Raw genomic sequence first — 14,350 nt, 5'->3', positions numbered from 1 at the left:
CTTGTCACCCAGGCTGGAGTGCAATGGTGTGATCTCAGCTCACTGCAACCTCTGCCTCCCAGGTTCAAGTGATTCTCCTGCCTCAGCCTCGAGTAGATGAGATTACAGGCACCTGCCACCATGCCTGGCTAATTTTTGTATTTTTAGTAGAGATGGGGTTTCACCATGTTGGCCAGGCTGGTCTCGAACTCCTGACCTGAGGTGATCAGCCTGCCTCGGCCTCCCAAAGTGCTGGATTACAGGCATGAGCCACTGCGCCTGGCCTTTGCGTTTCTTTATATTCCTTTCATCATCCTCATTTTGACTCTGAGCCCCTAATCCACCCAGTTGATGGAAATTCCATTTCAGGAACATGCTCAGGGTGGTGCCACTGAGCCTCTGTGGTACCCACTTGTCCGGAGAGGCCCCCTACCTATTGGTCACCAGTCCACACTGATTATTGCTGGGGGTCATTGGTCCCAGCCCAGGGGGTCCCTGCAGAGCTGCTGCTCTGATGCCCTCATGCTATGTTTGGGGCAGGGGAGCTCTGCCAGGCTGGGAGCCCAGACCAAGAGTCAGCCTCCAGGGCACAGCTCAGCTACTTGTTCTGAGGTCCTGCTGGACTTGAAGGCCTCCCTCTCCTCCCGGAAGTGCTGGGGAAGCTCCTCTGAGGGCTGCTGTGACCCACCCTTCTCACTCTTCTCCTCAGTTCTGTTTTCCCCAGTGAGCTTAGGCTGGGGGAAATGTGCACTAGGGAGAGATGAGTCTTGCCAGAAACTTCTATGCTGGCCCTAAACCTCACAAAGGCTAAGATTTTAATAAGGAAGAGAAAGGGGGGGGAATACGGCACATGAGTGGGGACATAAATTATTTCCAGTAATGATTCCGCTGCATGTGCAGAGGGGTCTTGGTGTTCACCTCCACCCTTGGTGAAGCCAAGTGAAACACAAGGGATAGTGACTTGGTTCCTAGACCCTTCGCTGGTGCACCAAAGCGTGGGTTACCGAATATCAGCCTTCCCTCGCCCCCTAAACTTTACCAACTTTCCACCACTTACCCCGAACAATCACCAGGTGAATGTGCTCGTTCATTTCACAGGTGTTTATTGAGCATTTGCTATGTGCCAAGCACTACATGGGGTTGCAGAGGCGCACAAGAAAGTTCCTGCCTTGCTAATCTACAATGGTGTCCGGTAAGATCAATCAAAACCCCCGAAGGTGCCTGTTCCACCCACTTAATCAGTGAATGCTGTTCTTGGCTATTCCTTTTCTTCCTTTGCTAAGCTCTTCCTGTCTCCCCAGTTTCTCAAGGAATTTAAAGGTGAAATGCAGAATGATAGACTCCTAGAAAGGACTGGGAAGGCTTTATTTCAGCTGCTCCATTTTCAAGGGGAGCCACTGGGGCTCCAAGGTCATGTGGCCAGGATGAGATGCCCGCTCTCTTGGTCTCCTGTCCTGGCTCCCTCCTTGTGACCCCACAGCATTTGTTTGCTTCTTAAAGGCCCCTGCCCTCATTCCCTCAGCATCTGTTCCCCCTGCCACTGCCTCCCACCAAGGAAGTCTCCGCTGGACTCAGGTTCTAATCACTAGGATGACTGCCCTCGTGCTCTGACCTGCTCTCTGAGGCTCTTTCCCTGCTGCCTAGCAACCCCATCACGTTCCCAATTAGCAAGGCATTGTAGATTAGCTCTTAATGAGGCTGCATTGACATGTCCCCTGGTGGTCACTGAAAGCAGAAGGTGGCCCCCCTGGTGACGGGCACACCACCAGCAGCCCAAGACGCCCAGAACCAAGCCAGACTTTATTTGCTTGTGCCCAGCCCCTGCCACGGCATCTATCCATCGAGATTTCAGCCACCTCTTGCTCTCCTCCCTGCCACTATCCGACTTGCGAGGACTCCTCTCGCCGAGACTTCTTTCTAGACCAGACTTGTTGCTATGGCTTCATTGTGTTCAAGAAACTGGTACGAAAGGTAAGGGAAAGATGCTGAGCACCCGTACAGCCTCATGGCTGATGGGTGAGAACATTAAGACAGGCTTAAATCCAAAGGAGACCATTTGTAAACCCATCTCTGGCCTTAGAGGTCATGCTGTTAACCATTATATCTCCCCCACTACACATGTGTGCATGTGTGTGCACACGCACACACACACTTATGATAAGTATGTGGGAAAGGCATGCACATGTGCACCTAAGGTCATTTGCAAGAGCCCTTTGGGGAGGCAGAGTGAACTATGGAGGGAGATAAAAACGGACCTTCACTTTTTTTCCTTGTTATACTTCTGTGGGTTTAGACTCTTTTTTTGTTTTGAGATGGAGTCTTACTCTGTCACCCAGGCTGTAGTGCAATGGCACGATCTCAGTTCACTGCAACCTCTGCCTTCCAGGTTCAAGCAATTCTCCTGCCTCAGCCTCCCAAGTAGCTGGGATTACAGGCGCCTGCCACCACACCCGGCTAATTTTTGCTAATTTTTGTATTTTTAGTAGAGGTGGGGTTTCACCATCTTGGCCAGGCTGGTCTTGAACTCCTGACCTCATGCTCCACCAGCCTTGGCCTCCCAAAGTGCTGGGATTACAGGCGTGAGCCACCACGCCCAGCCGGATTTAGAATTTTTACAATGAGATATTATTTGTAACATAAAACAAAAATGAAAAGGATCATGCAACAATAAAAATTAAAACTCTGCTCTTCAGTCACAGCTGATAAAGTGGCAGTGTGTGATCTGAAAGGCAATTTGAAGTGGCCCCAAGGGCTCCCTGCTCAGGTGCTGAGACTCAGGGACCCAGACCCCAGTTCTGTCTCTCGATGGCCATGTGACCTTGCCTGCAAACCTGGGGACTTTGCTGGACATGGAACCTGGTCTGGAGCCTCTGAGATGGGCACTTGCCAGCAGCTTCCCCAGGAACAAGAGGTGCCACTTTAGGTAGGGGGCAGGCGAGGAGGCACGGGACAGGCCGCTGAGCAGCACACGAGTGGGAGGCCCGGTGGTAGCAGGGCGGGCCTGAGCCACCTTTGGGGCCCTCTTGCTGGATGCCAGTGTCACTACCGGGTGATGCCCCCTGTGCCAGCCGCTGTGTGCATTTCCCCCACTCACTCCTTACAGCCCCCTCCCAGGTGCCACAGTTATCTCCCCATTTTAAAGGGAGAGGAGATCCACGCACAGCTGCAGCCTTGTTCCACAGAGCAGGGCTTGCAGCTGGGTCTGGCTGCCTTTCTTGTCTGCGTCGCGGTTTCTCCACATGGACGACGCTTTTCATGGAGCAAAGGAAAGAGGTACTGGGAGAAGGCTCGTGGGGCAGGGCCGGATGGGAGGCCTTGTTCCACAGAAGCTCTTAAGAACACAGGCCAGCCACAGGGCCGCTGAGACAGATGGGAGCCCAGCTGCAGACCCAGGCTTGGCAGGGGCAACTGTGTCCTGCGCCTGGGCTGGGAGGTCTAGCGCAGTGAGAGACAGAACAGGTGTGGACCCCTCAGGCCTGGAGTCTCGGCCAGAGTTGCCCTTCCCAGCTGCGAGAACTTGGCTGCTTTTCTTTTCTTTTCTTTTTGAGACAGGGTCTCACTTTGTCGTCCAGGCTGAAGTGCAGTGATGCAATCTTAGCTCGCTGTAGCCTCTGCCTCCTGAGCTCAAGTAATGCCCCCACTTCAGCCTCCCAAGTAGCTGGGACTTCAGGCATGCACTGCCATGTTCAGCTAATGTGTTTTTTGTTTTTTAGTAGAGATGGGGGTCTCGCTATCTTGCCCAGGCTTGTCTCGACCTCCTGGGCTCAAGTGATCCTCCTGTTTCAGCCTCCCAACGTGCTGGGATTATAGGCATGGGCTACTGCGCCTGGTGAACTTGGCTTCTTTGCTGCACTTCTCTAGAGCTCTGTTTCATCACTTGCTAAGTGGGGTGATGGCAGCATTGCCATGGGGCACCAGGGGGCTGCAGAGCATGCCTGTTGGGCAAGTGGAGAGGACAGGCATGTGGTGGGGACTCATTATGGGTTGCTTACTGGCATCACCATCATCATGGACCGGTCCTCTCCCTTCAAGGAGTTCAGTCTAAGATACAGCATCCCTCACTCGCCAAGCCATGGCAGAGTGGCGGGACCTGTAGTCCCTAACACACCGTTAGCATTTGGTGCTTGTGTGCCTCCGCCCTCTGTCTAGGTCTCTGTCTTGCCAGACTTGGCTGAAACATTGCCGCCTACCGCCTGAGCGACACTTCCTCTTTGGGATGCAGGGGCGCCTAGTACACACGCCTATGGCTCCTCTCACCTCACCAGGGCCTAAAGATCTGCTCCCTTGCCTGCCCTCCTCCTGGGCTGTGAATGTGGGCTCCGGCTCCTCCCGCTGGCATCCCCAGCATCCAGCCCAGCAGCCAGCAGCCCTGATTGGGCTCAAGTTTCGCTAAACAAGTGAACTGGGGATGAGAATGGGGGGAGACAGCGGGGCCCAGCCTTGGCATGCAGGGAACAGGCAGGTGGGTGAAGCCCCAAGTAATAAAGTGTAGACAGGAAAGCCGGAGGAGCTCACATCAGCCCAGCCAGGGCCTCTTGCAGAGAACGGGGAGCGTCGTGGGGCCTGGGCTGACCTGAAGTTCACCATGCCTGTCTTCTCATCGAGCTTCTTTATCACCTCCCTGACCTGGTACTGGTTCAGAGGGACCTTGTTTTGCTGAGGAGGTGGATGGAACACGTGCAGTTCATAGAACTCTGTTCACCCCTCCCCAGGCACGCCCCCCACACACACTACCCCCCCCCACACCCAACACACCCCCCCACCACACACACTACCACACACACACGCCACACACCCCCGCCACACACACTACCACACACACACACAGCCCACCCCCCAACACACACACACACACCACACACACACACCCCACACACACCCCAACACACACACCCCCACCACACACACTACCACACATACACACACACCCCACCCCCCAACACACACACACACCCCACACACACACACCCCACACACCCCAACACACACACTACCACACACACACAGCCCCCACACACCCCCCAACACACACACACACACACACACCCACACACACACCCCACACACCCTACCCCCTACACACACACACACCCCACACACACTACCACACACACACACCCCATCCCCCAACACACACACACACTCCCACACACACTACCACACGCACCCCACACAATGCCTCACTCCTCCTGGGATCTTGGAGGGCAACTGATTGAGAGCTCAGGGGAAACTGATTCCACAGCATGGAGGGGCTGGAAAAAGCTCCCTGCCCGTGGGTCATTGTCCAGACTCCAAAGGGCCTCCCCTTTCTGGGGGCAATAAGGGAGGAGGAGATCAGAGTCAGGTGGAGCGAGTGACCGGGGGAGGGAACAGGACTCTCCTTTGCATCCTGTGAAGTTCATTCTCACTTCCCGCTGCTGAGTCCTGGCCAGCCTGTTCACCCCCGGCCTGGGCACCGGGCACCGGGCACCAACTGCCTTATCCGTCCCTGCCTGGGCCCCAGGAACTTCTCCTCTGGAGTCCTATTCCTGCAGGGCCCAGGTCTCTCCTGGGATGCTCCGATGATAGACCCCTTCAAGTATGCGTTACAGGGGGCTTTCAGTACCTTTATTACATGGGGAGTGAGAGGAATGTGAGATTTCAGGAAAATGATATGGCCCAAGGTGGAAATGTTGGGACTTTGGGATGTGGTGTCCTCTCTCACGCCCTTTGTTATCTGCCCAGTAGTGAAATGCAATGGGGAGAAGAACCTCAAGATAGAACATGTGTCTCTGGGTGGCATCTCGGGTCACCGGTGGCATCAAGCCACAGCACAGGAATGACTTCAGCAGGGGTAGAGGGAGGTCTTAGGTTCCCCTCTGGGTCTAGATAAATGAGGGGAGTGTCCCATAGCCTGTCCCAGGAAGCTCTAGGAAGTGCTCACAAGCTCTTTTGCTCCTTCTCCTCCTTTCCCCTCTCTCTGACACACAAACTCACACTCACACGCAGCCTGTTGCCACTAGGACCCAGCACACCTCTATCATCACTTTCTGGAACTCATCCACAGACATCTTCATTGTCCCAGTAGGGTTCAGGCTCTTGAAGAAGTCCACGACTGTGATTTTGTGCTGGTCTGCATAGCTCTGAGAGAAGCAGGAGAGACCAGGAGCAAACACTTGGTCTTCTAACAATGATCCCAGGTCCCCCTTCCCTCCCACAAAAGGGCGGCCCATGCTTCCAGGCCTAGCAAGTTTGAGAAGGGCAGAAGGCCAAGGTGAGGAGCCTGTGTCTCCTGGGTGTTGGGCGTCCCCTAAGACCAAGAGCCGAGTGCAGACCCACCAGGCCTGGCAAAGGTGCATGCCAGGATGGTTCCTGTGTGCTCGCCATGCTTCTAGGAGCCCCTTGGCTCCGCACAGACACTCCCTCCATTCCAAAGGTGGAAGGACGAAGTCAAGGCTGTTCAGGCGCTGCAGTGCCAAGGGGATGGGACAGTGATCATTATCTACATACGCAATCTGTTAACACTGGTATAGATGGTGTGCTGTGGATGGTGGGCGGATGTTCAGAAATCAAAAGATTAAATCACAGCTGTATAGTGTGATGGTCTGGCTCTGTGAATTCCTAGGATTCTCACAGTTTCACGTCAATGCTCATATGGAAACATACTTTGTTAGAATATTTTTAAAAGGATATTTCATTTTTTTCATTTAAAAAATATAGCCATCCCTTGATATCTGCAAGGGATTGGTTCCAGGACCCCCTCAGATACCAAAATCCACCAATATGAAAAGGCAGGCCCTCCATATCCGTGGGTTCCTCATTCCTCAAATACTTTATTTTGGATCCAGATTTGCATATGCAGAACCCACAGGTATGAAGGGCTGACTGTATTTATTGAAAAAAATCCAAATGCATAAAAGTGGATGAAATGGCACAGTTCAAACCCGTGTTGTTCAAGGATCAACTGTATTATTACTCACATTGCAAGGCAATGTTAGATTAGCAGAAGAAAATTTTAAAAATCACCCGTAAATCCAATACGACCACACAGAGGTAACATCTTGGTGTGGACCCTTTTATCTTTTTAACTATCTATCTGACATCAATCTGTCTAACTTCTATCTATCTGTATAACATTATCTATCTATCTAATCTCTCATCTTTCTGCTAAACCTACTGTTTTACAGAACCCACTGTTCACATATGAACACCTTTTCAATGTCATTATAATATTCTTTTCCTCTCTTTTTTTTTTTTTTTTTGAAACAGAGTCTCGCTCTGTTGCCCAGGCTGGAGTGCAGTGGCACAATCTCGGCTCACTGCAACATCTGCCTCCCAGGTTCAAGCAATTGTCCTGCCTCAGCCTCCCGGGTAGCTGGGATTACAGGCATGCGCCACCATGCACAGCCTATTTTTATATTTTTAGTAGAGATGGGGTTTCACCATGTTGGTCAGGCTGGTCTTGAACTTCTGACCTCAAGTGATCCTCCCACCCCGGCCTCCCAAAGTGCTGGGATGACAGGCATGAGCTACTGCATCTGGCCTTATGATATTACAATATTCTTTTGGGTCCTTTTTAAGTATTTTTTTTCTCTTCCCTCCCGCTACCCCTCTTCCCCCGCCACCCCCCTTTCCTCTCACTCTCAGAAACTCCCAGACAGCATCCTGCTGTATCGATAGCTATTTCTGGCAACGTCCTGCTCACGAAGCATTTCCTCAGGGTTCAGCCCTGGGGCCCTTGCTCTTTGTTCCCCACACTTCCCTTTCTGGAGTACACGGCCTCCCACCCTTCCGGAGTGCCTCCCAAAGCTACATTTCCAGTTCTCCAACCTCCACAGCTGCTGGACACCCCACCAGCACTTCAATCAACACATCCAAAGTGCACCTCGTGCCCTGAAGCAGCACACTGCGGCTGAGCGCTATGGCAGATGCCATGGGTGAGCCCTCAACACCCACTGCTGTTTCTTCACAGCAGGCTTCTCATCCCTGCAGAGGCTGGAAAGCTGAAAGCAACATTCCACAAGTCCCCTTGCAGCTGGGGGTCAGAATGGATGGCCTTTGCCAAGCACCTGCCTGAGATGTAAATGTGAAGCTTGTGTCTGATTTGAGAGAGGCAGGTGGTGGGCAGCGGCTGTGGTTGCTTCCTGACTGAGCGGGGCATTCCGCAATCATGCAGCTTCTTGATTGTAGCAGAAGGAGCAACCCTCTTGGCAACTCAGTTGGGGTGCTTTGAGAGCCATTTCTGGAATCTAACAAGAGTCTGTTTGTTCAGCCCTCCTGACATTTCTTTGATCTCTCTCCTGTAGTAAACCCCCGTGTGCTTAACCTAGTTGGAGTAAATTTTGTGGCCAGCAACTAAGAACCTTGCCCAGCTACTTTGGTAGGTGCTACTACTAAGACCCCACACAGCCCTGCCTTGAGGAGTTCACAGGGTTGCAATGCAAGGGTGAAGCCGAGGGCTTCGGGAACATGAAGGGCGTTTGCTCTTGACCAGGGAATCCAAGAAGTGTTTCCCCAGGAAGTGACAATGTGTAGAGACCTGAGAACAGGTAGGAATGAGTGACACACAGAGGTCAAGAAGAAAAGTGTTCCAGGTGGAAGGACCTGCCCTGACCGTACAAAGGCCTGCAGTGAAGGGAGAGCTGATGCAAAGAGGAGCTGGGAGCAATCCAGTGGGGCTAGAACGTGGAGAGACAGGAAGGGCCAGGTGGCAGGCACTTTCCCCATCTGCACTTCTCTGCCTCTGGCAATCTTTCCTTCAGTCCCTTGGCCTTGAAATTTTGGGTTATCTCTGGGTTTCTCTTATCATCACAGGCCTTCCTATCCCAACACACACACACACACACACACACACACACACACTCACATGCATGCATTACACACCCCCACATACCCAACCATTCGCCAAGTCCTGGAGATGCTTCCATAATGATAGCTCTTCCATCTGCCCTTCAATTCCATTGTTATTCTCAGCCAAGCCATCATTCCACATCTAGAGTGCTACAACAGTGTGTTTATTTGGTTTCCTACTCTTTCTTCTTACTCTCTTCAATTCACTCCCCACTGCCAGAACTCCTCAATCCTGCTGGATTCGCATCACATCCACTGCCCAACAGCTCTCACTGGCCCCCTGTTCCCGATGGAATCAAACTCGAACTCAGAGCCTAAAATCCGAGGGCTGCCACTTGCAGCCCAGCCTCCCTCGCCAGCTTTGCCTCTTGGGCTCCTCTATGAACCTGGAGTCATGTGTTAGTGTCCCCTGAACATGCTGCGTGCGGTTCCACCTCGGCACCTTTGCTGGTGGGAGCCTCTCGCCGGAACATCCTCCCACCCTCTGTAGCTCACCTCAGTCTTTGACATTCTTCAAGGCCCTTTACCCACTCCCATCTCTTCCAAGAAGTCATACTTTTCTGGTTGCCGAATCCTACGTTGATCTCTTATTTGGATTCCGACTACATTTTCTGCCTCTGTCACTTATTTATTATTTATCACATGACACTTTTTTTTTTTTTGAAACAGAGTCTCGCTCTGTTGCCCAGGCTGGAGTGCAGTGGCATAATCTCAGCTCGCTGCAGCCTCCGCCTCCTGGGTTGAAGCGATTCTTGTGCCTCAGCTTCCCAAGTAGCTGGGATTATAGGCACCTGCCACCACGCCCGGCTAATTTTTGTATTTTTAGTAGAGATGGGGTTTCGCCATGTTGGCCAGGCTGGTGTCAAACTCCCGACCTCAAGTAATCCGCCGGCTTTGGCCTCCCAAAGCACTGGGATTACAGGCATGAGCCACCGCGCCCGGCCATATGAAACTTTCTATGGTCTGTGGGTCATCACTGTAGCCATCCCATCTTTCCAACGAGATTGTTGGTCCCCTGAGGGGAAGGGCTATGTTTGACTCTGCATGTCTTGTTTGGTCTCCAAGATTCTTTTTCTGTGCGTCTTTAAAACAGGAGGTGGGGTCCCCATTTTGCATCAGACAGCTCCATTCCTGTTCACTGGAGCATCCTGCTCCCCTTGCAAAACAGGTTTGCCTTGGTTCCATCTGAAGTCACCTTACTTGTACAAATACTTGACACCACTTTGCCTTCTAGAATTTTTCACATAACAATTTTCATGTGGGAGCTCTTTTATTTAATTCTGGAAACTGAGGCACAGAGCAGACCCATTGGGGGCAGGAAGCAGCCCAGGGACACACCCTGCAGAACGTGCATTGGCAGAGCAGCATCCCCACGCCTGCTCCCCAGATAGTAACCGCTCTGCAGCAAGCAGCAGGCTCCTCGCCCCCACTGCAGGGTGAGAGGCCCACCATGGAAACACCAAAGCAGGGTCTGAGCACTGTTCTGCAAGACAATGGGACTAGAGGAGCAATAACATCCCTTTCGGCGCTAATATTCTCTGATTTTGTATTTCCACTGTTACATCTGCCTCCTGTGATTGCCAGAGCTAATCTAAGAAAAGATGAATTGGGGGCAAGTTATCATAGAAACAAAGGACTCGAGTGTCTCTCTTTGGCTGAAGCTGCCAAATAGCTGTCCTGACCACAGGGATGTCTTGACATCCTTACCAGCTGTTGGAAAGAACAGCTTTACCTCTGCCTCCTGTGATTGCCAGAGATAATCTAAGAAAACATGAGTTGGGGGCAAGTTACCATTAGAAACAAAGGACTGAAGTGTCTCTCTTTGGCTGAAGCTGCCAAATAGCCATCCTGACCACAGGGATGTCTTGATATCCTTACCAGCAGTTGGAAAGAAACTATGTCTATAATAAGCAGGTGCTTGTTCTATACCAGGCATCCTTTTAAGCACTTCATGCATTTTATATAATTTGATTTTCCAAGCAATCCTACTGGGTGGCTACTGTTGTGTCCATTCTGCAGGTGAAGAGACTGTGACCCAGAGAGCTTTAGTAACTTGCCCTTGGTCATACGCTAGCAGGTGGAGGAGCCCGGGTGGGAGAATCCATTCTGTCCACCCGCCCCTTTCAGCTAGATCTCAACTCTTCCATTCCTCTGGGGATCAGGAAGCACTGCTGAGGGATCCAGTAGCCACAGAGAATATTCATTCCATGTCTGCAGTCCAAGGGACTGAGACATTCCTTATCAGAGAGGGCTGTACAGACACTGTGGGGAAGGAAAAGTCTGGAAACTGATTTGGAGCCATTGGCCAGCTTTCCCCAGGGCTCCCTGGAGGCCCTGAGAGGAAGGCAGGAGCTCACCTGGATCAGTTTCATGGGGTTTGTCAACAAGAAGATGGTTTTCTTGGCAGAGAGGCCTTGTACTGCCTTGAACACCACGTCCAGCTGCGGGTGAACGGCATACACTCCGTCCAACGTTTTCATGAACTGCTCGGACACCAGCACATTCTATGGCAGGGAGAGAGGGGACCCATGATGATGAGGGCACTGCCATCGTGCCTGCCCAACCAGGGCACCCTACCCCTTCCACCCAAGCCAAAGTCAGGAAGTTTTGTCTATTCCAGTTTGTTCTCAGTGCTGCTCCTGGACTGCGATAGTTCGGGTATTTTAAAACTTGTAAATTGACTTGTAAGTTTCCTGTGTAATTTTGATGGGATGTTTTTGTTGAGTGCTGGTGGCTTGTCATCTGCTGCCAGCTCAGTTCTGCTCTCAGATGGCGTCTGCATCTGACAGATGAGATACAGCTTTGGAGTGGCAAGATGGTCCTTTAACAAAGCCCTGAAATGTCCATGTCTGCCTGAGTGTTATTCTTTAGAGAAAGTGCCCTGGAAGAGGATCCCTGATTCCAATAAGTGACCAGGGACGAACTGGAAACTTCCCCTTCTGGAAGTGCCCTCAGAGCTGGTTTGTAGGACATGGGAGAAAATGTGTCCTGTGAAATAGTGTTTAATCAAACCCGGGCTCCACCAGTTTGGTCAGCCTGCTTCATTCCTCAGATGTGGCTCGGAGTACATTTTGCCCTTTCAAAGAATTAAACCCCTGCTTAAGGGCAAGGCTTTGTAGAGATTCTAGAGAAAAGTTCTAGGAGCATCTACAAAAGAGGAATTTCTATACTGTTCAGAGTTATGGCGGCATTGTTGACAAAAGGGAAGGAGAAGGCTAATTCAGGCCGGGCGTGATGTCTCAAGCCTGTAATCCCAGCACTTTGGGAGGCTGAGGTGGGTGGATCACTTGAGGTCAGGAATTCAAGACCAGCCTGGCCAACATGGTGAAACTCTGTCTCTACTAAAAATACAAAAAAATTAGCCAGGTGTGGTGGTGGGCGCCTGTAATCCCAGCTACTCGGGACACTGAGGCAGGGGAATCGCTTGAACCCGGGAGGTAGAGGTTGCAGTGAGCCAAGATTGTGCCACTGCACTCCAGCCTGGGTGACAGAGCGAGACTCCATCCCCCCCCGCAAAAAAAGGCTAATTCAGACCTATTTGTTCTGGTAGGCTTGTTAAGTGCCAATGTGGTCACAACTTACGGGTTTATGGGCCATCTAGGGCCTAAACAGCACCATTTCTTTTTTTTTTTTTTGAGACGGAGTTTCACTCTTGTTGCCCAGGCTGGTGTGCAATGGTGCAATCTTGGCTCATCACAACCTCTGCCTCCCGGGTTCAAGTGATTCTCCTGCTTCAGCCTCCCAAGTAGCTGTGATTACAGGCATGCGCCACCATGGCTGGATAATTTTGTATTTTTAGTAGAGACAGGGTTTCTCCATGTTGGTCAGGCTGGTCTCGAACTCCTGACCTCAGGTGATCCGCCTGCCTCAGCCTCCCAAACTGCTGGGATTACAGGCATGAGCCACCTTGCCTGGCCTAATAGCACCATTTCTAATGTTCTCTCAAACACACCAAGGCAGTGCCTGGGTCCATGCCTTCCAACTTGTACTGCCTGGGAGAGGAAAATACAGATGCCAACAAAATCTGAATCTGCAGTGGAGACTCAGGGGCGAAGGCAGCATCCTGGCCTGCAGATTCAGAACCGGAGCATGAGGATGGGGAAAGGCAGGAAGACCCAGGAAGCATAAGAAGGGCCTGGGGCAGGGAGGAGGGATGAGAGAACAAAGGGAAAGAAAAGCGGCTATGTTTGACAATGTCTCAAAACCTGTGGCAAGTAAAAACCCACATTGTATGAATTATTCAGTTCTAAGGAGCTTGGGTTTAAATATTCAAAATGCCATCACTGGAGGCCGAGTGCAGTGGCTCACACCTCTAATCCCAGCACTTTGGGAGGCTGAAGTGGGTGGATCACTTGAGGTCGGGAGTTCAAGACCAGTCTGGCCAAAATGGTGAAACCCCGTCTCTAGTAAAAATACAAAAAATTAGCCTGGCATGTTGGCACACACCTGTAGTCCCAGATACTCTGGAGGCTGAGGCACAGAACTGCTTGAACCCAGGAGGCGGAGGTGAGCCAAGATCACATCACTGCACTCCAGCCTGGGCAACAGAGTGAGACTCTCTGTTTCAGTTTACTTATATGTAAAATGGGAAAATGAGGAAAAGTACTTGTTATGGGTTGAATTTTGCCCCCTCCCAAAAAAAAGATGTTGGAGTTCTAACCCCTAGGACCCATGAATGTAAATTTGTTTGGAAACAGGGTCTTTGCAGATGGTCAAGTTAAAATGAGGTAATTAGGGTGGGTACTAATCTAATAAGACTGTGTTCTTATATAAAGGGGACAGTTGGATACAGAGACAGGGAGAATGCCATGTGAAGCAGAAGGTAGAGATGGGAGTGATGCTTCTACAAGCTAAGGGACACCAAAGCATGACAGGAACCACCAGAAGCCAGGGGAGAGGTCGAGAACAGATTCTCCCTCACAGCCCTAAGAAGGAATCAGGCCTGCTGACACCTTACTCTTGGACTTCCAGCCTCCAGAACTGTGAGACAATACATGTCTGTTGTTTAAGCCACCCAGTGTGTGGTACTTCACAGCAGCCTTAGGAAATTAATACAGTATTCTACCTACCTTTTAGAGTAGGATAAAAATGAGCTGGCATATATAAAATCACTTTGGGAAAAAAGAGTATAAAATGGTAGACAAGTATAGGCTATCATCAGATGCCACCTGTATGCTGATTCAGGCAAGAGTTCCCAGCAGGATCTGAAGTCACCTCCTGGGGCTTTCCTCCTTTATCAAGAGATTTTCACCCAGAAATACTGCTCTGAGTCTAACAGGCCAACTCATGAAATGAAAATAAAGTATGTGTTTTAATACCCAGATTCTACAAATTTTGTGATTCTGGAACCATCCTGGGACCCAGGGCCACTCATCAGCAAAGCTGATGTTAAAGAATTCTGTTTTGGAGTCCTCCTGCATTTCTTTTTGGCATTTTCTTGTCTCTACTCTCGGTTTTCATAGCCCTAGTTTCTAGTATCTGGTAAATTATTTCTCACTATGATGTTACTGACTAAATAGCTACTCTTCCTAAAAGGATCCCT

At 51.0% G+C, this 14,350-nt stretch overlaps 1 protein-coding gene across 11 annotated transcripts in view; it reads right to left on the bottom strand.

Moving 5' to 3' along the window:
• Positions 1 to 1,669: 1,669 nt before the first annotated feature.
• Positions 1,670 to 14,350, bottom strand: part of LRRC74A (leucine rich repeat containing 74A) — a 44,058-nt gene continuing 31,377 nt past the window's right edge. For 5 of the 11 annotated variants that reach the window (XM_054530869.2, XM_054530872.2, XM_054530875.2 and 2 more), the window contains 4 exons: positions 11,166 to 11,312; positions 5,994 to 6,101; positions 4,495 to 4,635; positions 1,670 to 1,938 (listed from right to left, as the gene is read on the bottom strand). In XM_054530869.2, the coding sequence (XP_054386844.1) occupies positions 1,897 to 1,938; positions 4,495 to 4,635; positions 5,994 to 6,101; positions 11,166 to 11,312 (438 nt within the window). In that variant the 3' untranslated portion in view covers positions 1,670 to 1,896. The remainder of the gene's footprint in view (positions 1,939 to 4,494; positions 4,636 to 5,993; positions 6,102 to 11,165; positions 11,313 to 14,350) is intronic. The other 6 variants (XM_054530871.2, XM_002824966.4, XM_054530877.2 and 3 more) reach the window with 2 other exon arrangements.

This window comes from Pongo abelii, chromosome 15 (assembly GCF_028885655.2).
Source record: "Pongo abelii isolate AG06213 chromosome 15, NHGRI_mPonAbe1-v2.0_pri, whole genome shotgun sequence".
In the NCBI taxonomy this organism is placed as follows: domain Eukaryota; kingdom Metazoa; phylum Chordata; class Mammalia; order Primates; family Hominidae; genus Pongo; species Pongo abelii.
This window is presented reverse-complemented; position numbering and strand designations above follow the sequence as displayed.